This window comes from Carassius carassius, chromosome 26 (genome assembly GCF_963082965.1).
Source record: "Carassius carassius chromosome 26, fCarCar2.1, whole genome shotgun sequence".
Taxonomy (NCBI): Eukaryota; Metazoa; Chordata; class Actinopteri; order Cypriniformes; family Cyprinidae; genus Carassius; species Carassius carassius.
In genome coordinates this window covers 13,117,391-13,136,321 of record NC_081780.1, presented here as the reverse complement: position 1 = coordinate 13,136,321, position 18,931 = coordinate 13,117,391, and the positions used below count along the sequence as shown (strand labels likewise).

Here is an 18,931-nt window from a genome sequence, read left to right as displayed (position 1 = left end):
CCTAGTGAGCGTCCTACCCAGACAGCACAGAGCCCAAAAGTGCTGCTCGCACAAACTGATCTATTTTACGTTTTTAATAATTTATACGATTTGACTCCTATAAAACAAAATGAGAATAGCCTTTAAATAAGCGTGAGGTCCTAAACCTAACAGTGGTATGTAAGCAAAACCTTCGAAAACGTACAAATGAAGACGTACTAATTTATATAAATAAGTACCAAAACGTTAGATAGTTATGAATGGCTATAAGGGTGTGTTGACACGTATCTTTAAAGCCATAAGTGTTCATAAATTTACAAAAAATATGAATTACAATTGCCCAAAAGCCCTGTACACGTCTGTAATGTCCCAAAATGTTGGCTTGTTTTAGCCATAATGCTGACTAGGCAGCTCACATCGCCTTGGGACACTTACCTTGAAGAGTTTGCGTCGAGTCGGTGTTCACTCCTCCTCCTGCGCAGCATCTTCTGAGGCATTAGGAAACTTGCTTCTTCCTATCTGTCTTACAGTCATGAACTGGACATTGCTCGCATTGGGTAGTGCGTGTTTACTGGTCCTCGGTGAGGACGCGTTCGTTCACGGGAAACGCAGCGCGAGGACAGTGACTTTCTCTCGGACTCCACGCGGTCACTCGAGACACAGACGGGACACCTGGACTGAACAAGCGCATTTCACGGCGTGCAAGTCTCCACTGTCACCCAAAGACCAAGCGCTTCTGCTCAGCCACACGCACGAGGTGAGCGCGAGATGCTGAATGTAGTTCACTCCATCCAAGTTATTGATTTTATTGTGGCGTTTACTTTTGACATTGAGATGAATGTCAGAAGGTGACCCAATTTACCTGAATGTTATAGTCACAAACAGTTACAGTCGCGCTAAAAGTATTTCTCTATTAACTAACAGTTAGGCATTTTAACTGATAGTTGGCAGTAGCAAAATTAAATTAGTAATAACATTTTATTATTTATTTGTCCAATGTGTTTTGGTCACTGAAATAGAAAACTGAAACAATGCTGTTGATATATCTTTAATATAATAATAATAATAATAAAAGTCCTATAGGACTTTTTGGAACAACACTATGAAGAGTAATTTTATTTATTTATTTACTTTTTAATCCCTTTAAGTGAAAGCCAGAAAATGAAAGTCCACTTAGGGGTGGTCCTTACTTCAACAATTACAACATGTTCCTGGATCAACATCCTTGTTGATCCTGGGACAACATTCCAATCGACCAATCAGAACTGAGGGATAACTCTTCTGAGAATATCGGTTTTAGGATTACAATCAGGGTTAGGTGCTTCTACACCCTTGTAAATCAGCTCACACTGATTTTTAGGAATAAATTATGGGTAGGGTTAGGTTTAGGGGTAGGGATTGGGTTTAGTCAATATTTTTGGACAGTAATGTTAATCCAGGATCAAACAACGATGTTGATTCAGGAACATGTCTTACTTGGCAAAATCACGACGACCAAGTATGTGCAACTCTGTCTTCTGGTCTTTTTCTAGACGGGGTTTCATGGTGATGATGGATCCAGTTTTACCCTCACATGGGTTGGAGACGGAACTGGGGTTAGTCAGTCTTGCCAAATCATCTAAATATTACTAATCATTATCTCAATTAATATAATAAAAGATAATCTAAATTATCTGTTTTAAGGTTATTGTCTTGAAAAATTGGATGAACGATGTGGTATTCATTCATAATCAGTCACTTTAAAGGGTATATGTATATTTATAAAGGAATTACACAGGGGTAGTGTGAACCCTTTTTCTGTCCATCTCAGGTAATCCTGGTTCTTTCCACACTCAGCGCTCCCTCTGACTCATTTTATGAAGGCGGTTCATCGCGTCTTTATAGGAGGTCAGTGGTGCAATTTCTACCAATAACATGTACTGTAAACCAGAGGTGTCCAATCCTTTTCCTGGAGATCTACGACCTGCAGACTTCACTTCCAGCCCTGCTCCAAACATATTTGTCTGTAATTATCAAGTTTGATCAGGGTTGGAGCTGAACATGACCGGGCAACTAATGTAGACCAATGTGGCCAGTTCAGGCTTTTACACAGCCACAGATACTGATCTCAAAGCAGTCAGAAATTTTCCCTTTTACTGGCCTAGCCAGCTGTTTTGGACTTCTTTACCGATTTACTATCTTTTTCTAGTGAAGACTATGGAAAATCTTTTCATGATGTCTCCCATGCCATTAACAACACATATATAAAGAGTGACTTTGGGATAAGTGCTGGACCCGGGAACCCTCAACAGGTAAATAAATGTGCTAAGGCTTTATCTCTGAGAAAGTCACAAGTCAACTTGTTTTAGCTAATTCTGATAACTGATAATAATAATAGAATAATAATTGTAACTTTGTCATTATATGTAGTTGTCAATATGTGACAACATTTTACATTCTGACACCACAGAGATTCTGTCCCAACAGAAGGGGCCATGACATTTAAAACTGTCTTAAGCCAGCTCAGGGTTAATAACAGACATTGCTAATGACAATTAAGTGCTTTGTGTTAAAACCCAACATGCAATTTGGCTTTTTTTGTTTTGTTTTACTTCCTCTGAAGTGGGTTTGGTGTGAAGCTATTATCTGGCTGTGTGTTAGTTCTTTGGAACTAACTTACATCATCAACTCTAAAAACTACACTTTATTTCACCTCTTCATGATTTCTGTACTATATTGTTTTATAAGTAGCTAAATTATATATCACTTTTTGTCCCATTACAGGTGATTCTAACAGCCAACCTGCCTTTCACTGAAAGCCCAGGAGGAGTTATTTTTACGTCAATGGATGCTGGTGTGACGTTCAGATCAGTGCAGCTCCCATTCCATCCAGCACAGGCCATTCAGTTCCACTACCAGGACCCACAATACCTTGTGGTCATCAGCATTGATGTGAGTAAGGTTTTGTGAGGTGATTAACGTTTCTGCCACATCATTATTGTATTTTTAATTAGCTGACACTTAAGATGTTCTCTCTCTTCAGGATGGGCTATGGCTCTCAGAAGACTTTGGGAACAGTTGGTCTAAAGTTCACGAAGGAGTTCACACGTTCACATGGTGAGAGCAATAACAGGGTGACATGAGTAACCCAACAAGAACCGAAAGATTTCCAATGTCTGTGTTTTTTAATATCTTTTGATTTATATATATATTTTATGACATTTTTCAACCAGATAGTGAATAAATGTCATCTGTTTGAAAAAATAATGAATTTTTAAATTTTAATTTTTTTTTAAATTCAGTTTTCCTTTTTTTATTCATTTCAAGGGGATCTGGAATCACTCTTTTTTTTAGTTCCAGCCCAAAAGGAACTGGTACGTGATTTCAACAGTTTTTTTTTATTTTTCATTAAATAACACTTAAGAAATCATTAGACTGATATTCTTTGACATAAATTTTCATGTACAACTGAGAAAATTGGACATTCAATTTAACGCTTATCAGTTAAATGGTAATTGGGTTTGAACTAGTGGAGGCAGCAAGACGAGGCGAGCTCATTCTGAGACGGACACAGGATGTCGGCAAAACTTTCACCACGATCGCCAAGAACATCTTCTCATTCGGATTCATCGGTGGCTTCCTGTTTACCTCTGTCATGGAAAAACTGGTGTGGAACTCAGACAACATGCACACTCAACCATGTGTTCACCCACATGAACACACCATGTTGCCCACCCTTTTTCATTTTCCCTCCTGTAAGAATCATCAAAGCATGCTTAATTTATGACATGTTGTGTTTACAGGGCTCTCCCCGTGTCATCTATGTGTCCTCAGACCAGGGTGACCATTTCAGAAAAGCTCAGCTACCATCAGTAACTACAGAGCAGGTGTGGATAAAACACAAAGGTTTAAACACGCTAATAAAAAAAAACCAAAAAGAAAATATTACTTTTCATTAATTACTTTTAATAAATTGTAAGTAATTAATATATATATATATATATATATATATATATTCCAAAATTCCAGAATTATTAGTATTAATAGTATTATTATTAACTGATTAAATTAAATTTATTTAAAAAAAAATTTAATAACATACAAGTTTGAACACTTATAATAATATATAAAATAAATATAATAATTTATTAATTTATTGTTAATTCATATAATAAAATGTATTTATTTTGTATTATTATTCTACTTTCATAAAAAACATTTTTGGAGGGGGGGGGGGGGGGTGTTTGAGAGTTGTGCTATTACTCCCCTTTCAAGTTGGTCCTGCTGATTTGGCAGAAAAAAACCTGTCACAAGCTCAAACTTGAGTGGAGAGCTGTGTGATACTGTTTGACTCACTTTTGATGTCTGCTTGCAGTTCTACTCCGTTCTGGACGGTGACGAAGACATGATCTTCATGCATGTGGACAACCCTGGAGGTGCTGTTTCACACTTTTCAACTTCCTTCTCCATCCTTTGAGAGGTGTAAAAGAAAAGTATCAGTGTTATTTAACAGCTCAACCAATGTTGCTGTCAGTTTAACAGTGTGGAGGCTGGACTTGTCAAGCGAGTTCCACTTTGTGCTGACATATCAGAGAATGTCTCTGCGCAAAATGCTAGGCTCTTTTAGGTCAGTGTGATGTACGCTATTCATCTTCGAGTCTGGAGGTCTTTGTGCTGCGATGATCACTAGAAACAGATAAGAGTGAGGATGGTGTAGTATTTCAGTCAGGCCTTGGAGGTTACACACAAATACACCCCTCATTGTATTTACATGTATGCATCACATACAGTCTATGGCTCATTTCGAGGGTTATCTTATTTCCCATCATGCCTATTACATGTCGATCTGTTTCTCATTGGATGTTCGATTCCCCTTTTGTCACATTATGCCGGTTAGATGGGTTTGCTATGTATGTGTGTGAATAATAATGACTTGCAGGTGATCTCTTATCTCGTCTGAGAGAAAGATGTGTCAGCAGTGTTTGTATGTGATGTGATCTCACATGCTTACAGAAGACACATATTTTGGCACAATCTACACCTCGGATGACCGTGGAATCCTGTATTCTAAGTCTCTGGAGCGCCACCTGTTCGGCGGGGAGGGGAAGAGCGATTTCACAAACGTTACATCTTTGAGAGGGGTCTATCTCACCAACATACTGGAGGAGGGTATGAACACTTGTTTCATGTAATTTAGTTTATCTTAAGCGTTAGTTCACCTAGAAATTTAAGCTTCCATGTACCATATTTGATGTGCTCTATGTATGTGCGTTAAAAATCCTAAATTAAAGGAATAGATCACCCAAAAATTTTAAAAACATTTTTAAAATTCTGTCATTAATTACTCAGACTCATGCCGTTCCAAACCCATAAGACCTTTGTTTATCTTCGGAACACAAATTATGATATTTTTAATGAAATCCCAGAGGTTTTTGACCCTGTATAGACAACAACGCAACTGACGATGTAAATGTTCATTCCTCTGCTTGTAAACTATGCACAGTGCTTGTGTTTTTTAAATTAAATTAAATGTGTGCATTTAGTAGACGCTTTTATCCAATGCAACTTACAGTGCATTCAGGATAACATTTTTTACCTAACATGTTTTCCCTGGGAATCAAACCCACAACCTTGCGCTGTTAACACAGAAACACTATGTTCATTGAATAAAGTATTTTTCTTACTTTTTTTTCACCTATTTTCATAGCGTCTGGTCGTTACGTTGAACCAATGATCACATGGACTATTATGCACTTACTACATTTATGGGTTTTGACTGTCATTTGTGGGCATGGTCAAAAAGCTCTCGGATTTCATCAAAAATATCTTTATTTGTATCCTGAAGATGAAAAAAAGGTCTTATAGGTTTGGAACAACATGAGGGTGATAAATTAATGACAGAATTTAAATTTTTGGGTGAATTATTCCCTTAAATCTGTTCATCATATAAAGCAATTGTGTCTCTCCAGAAGATTTGGATTAAAATAATGTACTATACACAGGGTTCTGAACCAGTTCAAGGAACGAAAACCGGAAACGAATGAAATTTTGACAAAAAAAATTCAGTTAAAAACGGTTAAAAACTTTATTTTATCGTTCCATTTAATATTTAAAAAACAATCAGGAATTCAGATATGCAGATGTGATGCTGATGCATCCAACACGTGAAATTCCCACACTCAGCTGTAAATCATTCATAGGTAACTTAAGTCACAATGGCAATGCCTCACGCGCACACAGATACAACATATTTTGCGACCAATCGAGCTAGGCATCAGTTTCACCTTAAATGTTTTGGGATTTTTGTTTTTATAGCTTAAATGCATAGACTTAACTTTAGAGGATTTGTTGTGGAGAGAAGGAAACTAATAACTGTGTTTATCATAGATAGCCTATGTATGATATATATGTAAATATATATATATATGATGTTTATAATGTTTGTAAACACTTTGCTTTACCGGCATTTTAACACATTATTTCTATTTATAAATGTAGCCTATTAATAAAATGCAAAATGAGCATGACTTATGACCTACATGACTTGTTTTTTTTTTCCTCTCAAAACATAATTTTATAGGAGTAGTGAACGATTGGATTTTTTTTTAAGCCCTGATTATAACTAATGTATATTAATTTATTTTACACACTTTCTGAAGCATCAATGTTTAAGTGACAAACCTCTGAAAAAAAGTAGTTTTTCCAAAGATGAAAAATTTGACAGATGACAGAGTTCCCATTTTCATATAAACTATCCCTTTAACTATCACGATTGTATTGGTGATTTAATATGTTTATATGTCATCACTAAAAGATGTCTTACTCCTGTTGGGCTGTAGATGGACGCATTCGTTCAGTCATAACATTCGACAGAGGTGGAAGATGGAGATTTCTGAAGAAGCCAGAGAATGTGGACTGTCCAGAAACCTCAAAAAAGGTAACAACTGAGGACTAAGTGATGAGAAATTGCATTTTATTAAAGTTAAAGTTTCTATAAGTACCATTTTTTAACCACATTCTGTTGATGTGTTTCCTGTTTAAACAGGAAGTTGGGCAAGAACATATTCAAGATTTTAAAAGTAGCCATAATTACATTCAACGCAAGGCAATTTTAAATTATTCCATCTTCTTTACTTTACTTTTATTCATTTAGCTGACGCTTTTATCCAAAGCGACTTACAATTGCTATATATGTCAGAGGTCGCACGCCTCTGGAGCAACTAGGGGTTAAGTGTCTTGCTCAGGGACACATTGGTGTCTTGCTCAGGGACACATTGGTGTCTCAAAGTGGATTCGAACCCAGGTCTCTCACACCAAAGGCATGTGTCTTATCCACTGCACAAACACCACCCCATTTAGCATCTTCTGCTAAAATGTTTATCAATACTTTAGCATACAGATTAGCCCTTCAAGTTAAAAGACTAATTTTGGTTTCCTTCAAATCAATGAAACAGACGAAGCAACAGATCTTTCCTCCATTTTGTGACATACATCTGAGTATAATTTCTTAATTGGAAAAGAAAAAGAAAACCAAGGTGGTGACTTGGTTCTGTACATTGGTTATTGATTGGATTGTTGGATGTAAGGTTTCATTTTTTATTTTTTTTACGGCCACTTTAAATGTCACTGTAAATGCATGTGTGTGATTTTTTTTCCATTTCCTTGTCCAGTGTAACCTACATATCCACGGAGAGCACAGTCACTTCAGTGGAATCACTCCCATGCTGCCTCTCTCTGAACCTACCGCCATTGGTCTGGTCATCGCTCATGGTACTAACCCCTACCAACTATCTCTCCACAACCTCCACAACTTAACATTCAAACGTGTCAAAACATTAAATGTCACTGCAGGTAGTGTCGGTGACTCCATTTCAGCGGCTCGGCCGGATGTGTACGTGTCTGGGGACGGAGGTTACACCTGGTGGGGGACACTGAGAGGACCACACCACTATAGCATCCTGGACTCTGGAGGGCTGATAGTGGCCGTGGAGGCGCATAGAGACAGACAAATCAACTCAATAAAGTAACACACTATCACTTGCCCTGCAGTTGTATAACACATTGTTCTCATTCTGAAAGAACAAACATCTAATTTGTGGTCACTGTCATATATTAATGTTTTCAGGTTTTCCACAGATGAAGGACAGTGCTGGAATGTATTTAATTTTACAGACCACCCGATCTTCCTAGCAGGACTGGCATCTGAGCCGGGCACTAAGACAATGAATATCAGCATTTTCGGCTACCGCCCAGACGATGACGATCAGCCCATGTGGGTGGCTGTCACCATTGACTTCGAGCACCTGCTCACCAAAGAATGTAAGAAACGTTTCAAGAATTATGGGCAGAATTCAAATAGTGTAATAAGTATCATGCTAAATCATCAAAGCTCAGACACAAATCAGTGAATAATGTAGAATTGATCCTTCGCGAGTTTGACTGGCTGACTGTCTGACCAATTGTACTGCTGAATCTGCTATTTCGTCCAACAAACAAACAAACTAACCAGACAGGAGAGTAGATTAACTTTATAATATGTGTGAACTTGAAAAATGGTGCGTATTGATGTCTTTCTGTAGTTGACACAAGATACATTCTGATGTTAATTCATGTTTATTCCATATAACTAGTAAAGAGGAAGAGATGATTGGTACACATGCTTCTTGAATTGAGGCGCTACAGCGATCTGTCACGACACATCAAAGAGCCATAAAATGGCATTTGTTGTTTGAATTTCTTACAAAAAAAGGCCAAATTTGAAAGCTGAATATTTGTTTCATACCAGAAGTAACCTGCTCTGACTTGTCCATCAGCACGTTGTGTCCTCTTTGCTCCATGATGTATTTTTCACTGAGTGAGAACATGATGTGTGATGAGAGAGTGCCATGGGTTGTCGGACGTAGCAACAGTAACTAAGGTGGACGAGTCTTTGCGAAGGATCAATTGACATCAAAGAACAATGGTGAAGAAAGCCGACTTTAGGTGTCGCCTCACGCAGCCTGCGCCTGAACCAAAAAGTTGCACTTGAACGCCGCAAAAACTACAGGCAACTGGCAGCTAGCACATACATTCTGAACTTGAGAGGAAATAACTCTCCATACCAGCAGGGGGCAGTAGTCTGTATTCATCATTCAAAATGGAAAACAGGACCGTATTTTTCGGACTTTAAGTCGCATCAGTCCAAAAATACGTCATGACGAGGGGAAAAACATATATAAGTCGCACTGGACTATAAGTCGCATTTATTTAGAGTCAAGAACTAAGAGAAAACATTACCGTCTACAGCCGCGAGAGGGCGCTCTGTGTTTATTAGGGGTAGACTACAGGAGAACTGAGCTGCATAGAGTGCCCTCTCGTGGCTGTAGACGGTATTTTTTTCTCTTAGTTCATTTCTCTCGGTTCATGTCAAATAAATTTAGATAAATAAGTCGCACCTGACTATAAGTCACAGGACCAGCCAAACTATGAAAAAAAGTGCGACGTATAGTCTGGAAAAAAATGGTAATCGCTAGGACTCTGGATATACAAACCCTAAACAAAGCAGTGCTTGCATACTATTTTGTCCACTTAAATTCATAGTTTGATTGCTTTCATCGCTTCCGTTTTTCTTCCTGTGCACTGGTTCACTAAGCTGAATAGCCAGTTGAAGTGATCTCTCTTATCATTGAGCTTCTATCATGCTCAGTGGAGTAAAAGCTTCTGACAGGGGGTCCGACTAGTGCCAAAAGTGCAGAAAACACACAAAAAAAAACAATAGGCCGACAGATGATCAATGACAGCCTGACATATCCTCAACAGCATAAACCCATCAGCTTTATGTCACTGCCTCAAGAAGGAAAAAAATAAAGTTTGTCTGTGTTCTGGGTTGCTGATAGGTGCTTGACCACTGGCTTAAGTCTCTGATAGCCTAGTTCAAGTATCTTCTTTAATGTTTTTTTCACCAATTTTATCATCTACTAGGTAAAAATGATGACTATGATTGCGTAGAAAATTGATGTAACTGCTCCCACTACTCAATAATCATCAATATCATTTATATCTGTACCACAATTGTGACAATGCAATATTTAGTCTTAGAAGTTTGTCCAAATCATGTCTATTCCTAGGTGGAGAAGAGGACTATGTGCAGTGGTTGGCGCACTCTGGCTATGACTCTGACCCAGAAACAGACGGATGCCTCATGGGCTACAAAGAGATGTTTAGAAGACTCAAGAAACTGTCAGCGTGTAGAAATGGGAGAGGATATGTGGTCAGCAGGCAGCAGCGTCCATGTCCTTGCACTAGAGAAGACTACATGTGGTAGGAAAAATATAGGTTTGGATTTCTGCTTGTGAACAAACAAAAGTGTATTCTGAACATCTCTCCTGTAAACAGCGAGTACGGTTTCTATCGGCATGAAAACACCTCGGAGTGTCTCCTACAACCCGACTTCCTGAATCAAACCAAGGATTTTTGCTTAAATGGGGAGCTAGAAGATCTGCAGAATACAGGGTGATGGTGAAATGCATCTAGATTTCTATATAGCAAATAAATACCCACACACATACATACACTTCACTGTTATAATTATACCACTGTGTTTAACAGGTATCGTAAGATTCCTGGTGATAAATGTGAGGGGGGTGTCAGGCCTCCAAGACAAGAAGATGTTTTTAAAAAGCTTTGTGGGAATGAAACTTCTCCAACTTCCTCAAATTTGGATGCTAAAAGATCAGTGAGTGGCCTGTTTCTATGACAATAATTATTCACTATACAGTGGCCAAAAAATGAAGTAAAATCACTTATCGTGCATGTTACAAAATAAAGATCATAAAATAGTTTGCTTAGCCAATATGAGCAAGAGTGATGTATTTCTGAAAATCAATATGAATTTCGTTCATAAATCAATCAGCGCATTTAAAAGAATACATTAAAAAAACATGGCTGTTGAACATTTATTACTGTAATTGTCTTTCTATTTGCAGTCAGGAATGCTGGTTCTTATTGTGGTGTGTGCTTGTGTGGGGGTCATTGGTTTGGTTATTACTTCAGCTTTAATAATCACTTCAAAGAGGATAAACTGCAGGGAAAGGTAAGGTCGTAAGATAAAACTTGATTGTCATTATTTCTCATATATCAATTTATATCAAGCCAGATTCTCTATCGGTCAAATTCTGCCCCCTGCAGGTCACCTGCTTATCACTTTTCGGTTCTGCAGCTCCAAGATGATGATCTGTGTGTTAGCAATGAGAACAGTCCCAATGGCAAACTAAATGGTTTCCAGGTCCAGGAGGACTCCGATGATGTGAGCTTGATGAATCAAACAATATTATCCTCGCCTGTGTCCACCGTATTAAGCTGTGTTTATTAATTTATAGTTGATTATATATTTATTTTCATATTCGCTTGTTGACTTCTATCCTTTTTTTTCTTTAGGATCTCATTGAATGAACAATATTTAAACAATGGGAACCACCCAGGCTTTGCAGACAAGTGTGAATAGTTTCAAATGAATCTCATGACCCAGGCACTGTGACTGGACAATAAATGCTTGGAAATAATGGTGAACTGCATTATTCAGACCAAGGCAAATGATATCTTGCTGCGGTCAGGTTCTTGTTTTGTCTTATGCGGTGTCTCATACAGGAACCAGAGGATATTCATTAGGAGTGAATTCACTTTCACCCTCTCTGTCTTTTGCACTGGAATCATTCATATTCCCTCAGGCTGCTGCTGGCAATCCTCCTTGAGCTTTAGGACTATGTATTTTCAAATAGACCAATCTACAGTTTTTGAATTGTAAATAAATTAAAATGCATTTAAACATCTGCATTATTTATGCTCCTCCTCTCATCCACATTTATATATATATATATATATATATATATATATATATATATATATATATATATATACCATTACAGACAGATGTCAAAAGAAAAAGAGACAAAACAGTTGTCTGTCTTGAAAAACAAACAAACCACACACCTCACAAAAGGCTTACACTCACCTCACACCTCCTCACTAACAAACACACACTACATACCACACTACACACCAACATGAACCAGACTCTCACACATCTTCACCCATCTGACTCAAAATTCATTTTATAGGAAATAAAATATAGTGAAATAAAATAAACGAATTTCATTATAAAGTTTGTAGCCTATACTACTGTATCGTTTTGCCTGAAGTTTTTCTGTCCATTGCCTAGGTGTACATAATATTCAACCTATAAATAAGAAAATAAAATAAATTAAAAAACACTAAAATATCAGGAATTTACTATTTAAACATAGTTTAGGTCAGTTTAACCCAAACGTCTTAAAATATTAATAATCTATTATTTTTTTATATAATTTTCCATTAAATCCAAAGGTCTTCAAATTGAACTACGTAATCTAATACTAGTATGACTAGTTTTTAACAAATTATTATATAAAACAAAAAACCCCTGGGCACTGTGGGCGGACATGGGCGTGTCTGTCTTAATACACGTACACATCTCTTCGCCCTCCTTCCCTCTGGCGAACCCGGATGTGTGGAGATACTCAGCGCTGTGTCGTCGACTCTGTTGCACCAGGTACTTCTTTCTACTCTCTTCTTCTTTATTCAGTATCAGTCTAAAAGTTTTTTGGCGGAGTTACATGATTTCTTGAGTTCATATTATATATCTGGTTTAAGGTTTATTCTTGTTTTTTGTTTTGTTTTGTATATATTCGCTTCTTGCCGGTCACCGTCACTGTTACTGTTGACAACTGACACCTAAACTTCACACCAAGCGATTCATTCGCTTCTGGCATCTTTTTCAGGCATAATTAGAGGTTTTCAGGATGTTTGTTTTAGACGAATGTTTTACTGGCTCGTGGGAAAGAGACATTTTCAGATTGGCTGGTACAATCTAAAACTCAGCTTATAACGTAAACATTATATATTTTGTTTTCCCACCTTTCTATACATGTGAATAGGGTTTGATCAATATTGTTATTTATAATGGCCAGTGCTCATGTTTATATATGGAGAGCAGAGTACAGTTTAATAACAACAAAGATGCTGAGCAAAAGATGGATACTAATATTAGAATTCACTAAAATAGTTGAAAACAGAAATTGTGCATTTTATTCATAAACAATGTAATGCCATCATACATTATATAGGTTTGTGATGTTAAACTAAACATGGTAAAGTGTATGTGTGTGTGTATGCTTATGTATATGCTTAACTGAAAGGATAATCAAGTTACTCAGTCTGAATATATAACTAGCAAATACATGAGGATCGAAAATGTGAATTATGAATCTGAATCAGCCAAAATTAGGTCATTTGGTCAACCTGGTCATTGTTTCGCTGTCTAATTTTTAACACGTATGTGACCCTGGACCACAAAACCAGTCATAAGTAGCATGGGTATATGTGTAATAATAGCTGGCAACAATACAATGTTTGGGTCAAAATTAATGATTTTTCTATTATGCCAAAAATCGAGTAAAGATCATGTTCCATGAAGATATTTTGTAAATTTCCTACAGTATATATATTGGAACTTAATTTTTGATTAGTAATATGCATTGCTGAGAGCTTAATTTGGACAACTTTTAAGGCTATTTTCTTAATATATAACATTCTTAATGTATCTCAGCCAAATACCATCCGATCCTAACAAACCATACATCAATGGAAAGCTTATTTATTCAACTTTCAGATCATTTTAAAAATACTAATTAATCAATTAAATACTCAATTAAAAATACCCTTATGACTGGTTTTCTGGTCCATTTATCTTGAGGAAACCCCTGCAGGTAACGTAAGTGTAATTTTAGCTGGGATATTTAGGAATTCAGGCTTTTGTTCTCTAATGATATCTGTGCTCCTGTCAGGTGTGTGGATCTCAGCGTGGTGACTGGTGCTCGCAAAGCCGTCAGGATGATGAGAGCGGGAGGTTTGTTCCGTTTCTTCCAGGATGAACTCTGCTTACGTATATTTAACATGTAACCAACAGCAAATATTTGCTTTTTTGTCATTGACAATATGCTGTGGTAATGTATGTGTAATAACAGTGCAAAAAAATTGTTTTGCTTTAACATTTAAATTTATGCATTTAGCAGACGCTTTTATTATTTTTTACCTAACATGTGTTCCCTGGGAATCAAACCCACAACTTTGTGCTGCCAATGCAATGCTCTACCACTTGAGCCACAGGAATATTTAAAAAAAAAATTGTTGTGCAAAAGTGAACAAAATAGTTGAAATTACGTTTTTTTTTTTAACAGGACTTTTGAAACTGGCAGGGCTGGTTTCTATCTTATTTGTGGTTGTGTTCCTGGCATTTGAGCTATTAGAGAGCAATATGAATTTGGGGAAAGTACTTGGTGAGTTCATTCATGCAGTTGTTTTCTGCAACATCCTTTGTACACACAGAACATTGATGTTACTGCACGCATTACATTTATGCATTTAGCAGAAGCTTTTATCCAAAGCAACTTACAGTGCATTCAGGCCACACATTTTTTTACCAGTATGTGTGTTCTCTGGGAATTTAACCCATAACCTTTTGCACTGCTAACGCAATGCTCTACTACTGAGCCACAGGAACAGCTTTTGTCAGTAAGATAATACACTTTAGTCAAAAGTTTGGTCAAGGTATGAGTTCACGTTTTTCAGTGTTTGACATGGCACACTGCTATTTGCTAATCGACATATGTTACTCAACAGCACGATACGCACCTGCAGAGACTGTCCGTGAGTACAGGGTTTTTATTTTTTTACTACATATGAGAATTGAGGATGGTAAATGAGTTCCTATCTAATCCTTAATAGCAACTGACTTTACTAGATTAACAAACTCCTCCTGTATCTTTGATTAGAATTGTGAAGATATAAATGAGGGATTAAAAACATAACTTGAACCTGTGCAGAAAGCAATCCTTGGTTACAGGTGTGCATAGTTAAACTTGAACTAAATGGAATGTAGCTGTTAGATTCTTGATATTAGAGACAGAGTTCCATAGTTGTCGCATTGGCTGTGTTGAGTTTCTGCCAGCTGCTGTTTACTTTAGATAAAATAGGTGGTGTGATCTTTTTATAACTTCAACCACTTCAGATGTTTGTGGTAGACATAATTCAGAGTGAAGACGCCTGTCTGGTATATGTGAAAATAATATAAACAATTAAAAAACCATGCAGACAGAAGACTAGAACATAGCAAAAAATGTATTTTTTCTTCTTCCTCAAGTAGTTAAGATGCGCGTTTATGAATGTATTGATGTTTCAGCCACCAGTCGTCCGCACAACAAATGTGGCCTTTCTAAACCATGTACCGAGGACCAATTTGCTTTTAAGATCACCAGTGGAGCAGCCAGCGTCGTCGGCCCGAAAATGTGCTTTCAGGACAATGTGTAGGTTTTACACATATCTCTAATTACACAGTACTACTGAATAATTACTATAGAAAAATACAAATCTTGACTTTTTTTTTAATGGATGGTGACGTCCTGAATTCAGAGCAAACGTGAGAAGATGTTTTTTTTTTTTTTTTTAATCTTTTATCAGATTAATGAGTGGAGTGAAGAACAACATTGGCCGGGGTATAAACATTGCTTTGATCAATGGTATGCTTCCTTTTTTGTCTTTAGAAATGCATACATGTTGAAACCTTTTTAACTGAACAGTTACTACATACTGAGAGAAGTAGGATTGAATAAATTGACAGTATTTTACAGGCAAGACCGGTGAGCTCACCAAGGCTGATTCCTTTGACATGTGGTCTGGAGGTAAATCTGTTTTTATACCTCATATCTTGTTTTCATTTGCAAATTTAGCACCTGTTGTAACTTGTATTTGCATTGTATTAAAATCCATCTTAGGTGATCAACTTACTTAAGCTGTTAGGTACACAGTCCATTTGTCCCATTTTGATACACACATTCACATATATTCCGAAATGCATATGATCGAACATTTGTATTATATTGTTGTCCTCTAAAAAGTAGTCATATGAGAAGAGTTTGAGAATTGTGGGTAATAATGGGATCTCTCCTAACTGCATTTTATTCAACAGTACTCAAAACAATTTTGACCCCCATGTAAGCTAAGACATTTTAGATAATTCTGCTGTAATGACAAAGCCGCTCATTTTCAGATATTAGGATTGACAAGATATTAAAATAAGTAAAATGATTGTAACACTTCAGTATAGTGACCAACTCTCACCATTAACTAGTTGCTTATGAATATTATTAACATATTGGTTGTTTATTAGTATTATAAAGCACATATTCAGGATGAGTATATTCTACATCCCTAATCCTACCCAATACCTTAACTTAAACGTAACTATTAATAATAAGCAGCAAATTAGGAGTTTATTGACGCAAAAGTCATAGCTAATGGTTTGTTAATAGCAAGAACTGGACCTTAAAATAAAGTGTGACCAAAATTATTTTAGAATTAATATGTGAATCATTAAATTCCCTAATTGTAGAGTTTCAAGAACTGATATTTGCATGACAAATAAATTTACATGACAGGATAAGGTTATTTTAAAAATAAAAACATTTTTTAAGTGTATTTAAAGCTCATTTTGTCAAATAATTTTAAATTGAGGCCCACTTGGAAGTGTGCTGAGGCCACCTAGTGGTTTCTGGCCCCATGGTTGTGTTTTAATTGCATGGCAAGAGACTCATTTTAATACCATGGGGTGGTGTTGGCGCAGTGGATAAGACACATGCCTTTGGTGTGAGAGACCCGGGTTCGAATCCACTGTGAGACACCAATGTGTCCCTGAGCAAGACACTTAACCCCTAGTTGCTCCAGAGGCGTGCGACCTCTGACATATATAAGCAATTGTAAGTCGCTTTGGATAAAAGCGTCAGCTAAATGAGCAGATCAGATCAGATCACCATTTAAAAACAGGGCCACTTTGGTACGGTTTTATTGTTAAAGCTTATTTCTATTTACAAACTGGACATGGTCAAGAACTTGCAATGACCTCCTGAGTCGCGTTCAAATGTTAATCTTTTCAAATGTTCATTCTTGACTAGATGTTAACCAGCTTATCCAATTCTTGAAGGAAATAGATGATGGAAGCATTGTTATGATGGCCACTTTTGATGATCCTGCAACAAAGTGAGTCCCTTTTCCAAATATTTGGTCAGATTTTACAGATCTAAGCTTTTCTATTTATTCTATTATTATTATGAACAGGCTAAACGATGAGGCCAGAAAACTGATTGCAGAATTGGGCAGCTCAAGCATCAGCATACTGGGATTTAGAGATAACTGGGTGTTTGTTGGAGGCAAAGGGATCAAGACAAAGAGCCCCTTTGAGCAGGTAATTTTGCCTTGTATCTTGTTTTCAGGCCACAGCCCCCACTAATGAGAAGCCTTGTCCTGTTCAGATTTTCGGTTAATATCTTAAATATCGAATAAACCATCTCTTATGTCTCCAGCACATCAAGAACAACGCAGAGAATAACAAGTATGATGGCTGGCCAGAGGTTTTGGAGATGGAAGGATGCATTCCTATGAAACAGGAGTAGAATCCACCTCTCAATATATTTCAGATTAGTTTGCATTTTCGTGAACATCCTGGAGGAGGTTGAAAAGTTCAAAATTGAACATATGCAAAGTTGCATTGTTCAGTTAGCATTGACGATGTAGGTGAGAGTATAGACTTTAAATGTTTTGTTGACTTCCTGTATTTTGAATCTTGCCATTACTGCTCCTGAGCATGTGCTGCTCTATTTTTGTATTTATTTTACAGGGTTGCCACTACTTTTGACCAGTTTCCATTAATTTTCTTCCAATTGTCCATAAATAGAATGCACTTACAAAGACCAATATGTAGCCAGGTCATTAAAGTTGAAATTCACAACTTTACTAAATTTTGTTTATTTTCCAGCCCCGGAATTCAGTCTTAAATTCGATGCCTGTGGTAGATCGGATTTGTTTTAATGACTAGTCCATAAACAGCAACAGCAGCCATTTGTGAGGATTCAGTGTCATAAGGAAAATAGAGATATTGAATCAGATGACTTACTCCCAAAAAAATAAATGGAGAGGGTTTGTGCTCATATTTATTACTGCACTATGACACTCTAAATGTTGATCATAATGGAAGAAATCTTAAATGGCTGAGGGCTGCTGTCCCCAAAATGTATTTATTTCTTTGTTTATGGTAATATTTATTTTTCTACTGGCAAAGGTATTTTGACTGCTGGACTGTATTCCTGAAGGTAAATAATTAAGAATCTTGTTTTAAATCCTTAACACTCTCCCATATCTCTGGTGTGTGATGGATGGAGTCATTGATTTGTGTTTATTTTTGACCTACTGTTTAACTACTGTTTTCTGCTTCATGCCATTTATCCTTAGCTTTTGGGAATGTTGTTACATATGGGAAGTTCAAAGACTTCCATCTGTTATTATGTTGATAGTTTGTCTGGTTTCTGCACATTCGGAGATTATTTAAGCGGTATGTCTAGCAGCTGTTACATGGCATTAGTTTATAGCAAGCAATAACAATATCATACAACATAACTGCTTTTGTTCCATATTGTGCCTTCTGCAGTGTCAATAATATGCACTTTTCAAACTAGTAGTACAGTCTTCCATAATTATTAAGGAATTATAATGCAAAACTAATGATCTCTACTCGTTCATTTTATAATTCCCTGCACGATTTTAACTGCATACTGTGACGTTGTGTACTGAAACCCCTTCCTTTTGTAAGAAAACCAGTTGTGTGCCTTATTTACCGAAATTATCAAATGATTTTTTTTGATTGATGTTGCATGTCATGGCCTTTACATGTAAAGCTGTTTTAAGGATTTCTTTTTGTCTAAATTAAATCTAAATCAATTGTTTGATTACCGAGTCTTTCGCAATGGCTAATTTTTCTTGTAAAAAAAAATTGATAAAGGTTTCATATTAAAATGAAGCTGAGCAATTGGTTGTTGCTTTCATTCCTGGGTTTTGTCTTACCTCTGTTTAG

The 18,931-nt window shown here is 36.7% G+C and overlaps 2 protein-coding genes across 3 annotated transcripts; both read left to right on the top strand.

The window, feature by feature from the left end:
• The first annotated feature begins 415 nt into the window (after positions 1-415).
• Positions 416-11,750, top strand: si:dkey-159a18.1 (sortilin). 2 transcript variants are annotated; one of them, XM_059511277.1, is made up of 22 exons: positions 416-736; positions 1,512-1,574; positions 1,790-1,866; positions 2,168-2,270; positions 2,743-2,910; positions 3,002-3,075; positions 3,286-3,332; positions 3,489-3,625; positions 3,762-3,845; positions 4,334-4,394; positions 4,972-5,127; positions 6,798-6,895; positions 7,629-7,728; positions 7,810-7,981; positions 8,084-8,277; positions 10,065-10,257; positions 10,333-10,449; positions 10,546-10,672; positions 10,923-11,029; positions 11,125-11,242; positions 11,374-11,549; positions 11,584-11,750. In XM_059511277.1, the coding sequence occupies exons 1-21, from the start codon at positions 512-514 to the stop codon at positions 11,386-11,388; spliced, it is 2,436 nt and encodes an 811-aa protein (XP_059367260.1). In that variant the 5' UTR covers positions 416-511; the 3' UTR covers positions 11,389-11,549; positions 11,584-11,750. The 2 variants fall into 2 exon arrangements, with proteins under 2 accessions (XP_059367260.1, XP_059367261.1); XM_059511278.1 differs by lacking the exons at positions 10,923-11,029; positions 11,125-11,242; positions 11,374-11,549; positions 11,584-11,750 and having other exon boundaries at positions 10,333-10,455; positions 10,546-10,627.
• Positions 11,751-12,442: 692 nt separating this feature from the next.
• fam3c (FAM3 metabolism regulating signaling molecule C) lies at positions 12,443-18,833 on the top strand. The gene is made up of 10 exons (XM_059511272.1): positions 12,443-12,523; positions 13,818-13,879; positions 14,211-14,309; positions 14,653-14,679; positions 15,212-15,335; positions 15,490-15,548; positions 15,660-15,710; positions 16,980-17,064; positions 17,143-17,269; positions 17,388-18,833. The coding sequence occupies exons 2-10, from the start codon at positions 13,864-13,866 to the stop codon at positions 17,475-17,477; spliced, it is 678 nt and encodes a 225-aa protein (XP_059367255.1). The 5' UTR covers positions 12,443-12,523; positions 13,818-13,863; the 3' UTR covers positions 17,478-18,833.
• Positions 18,834-18,931: the final 98 nt, after the last annotated feature.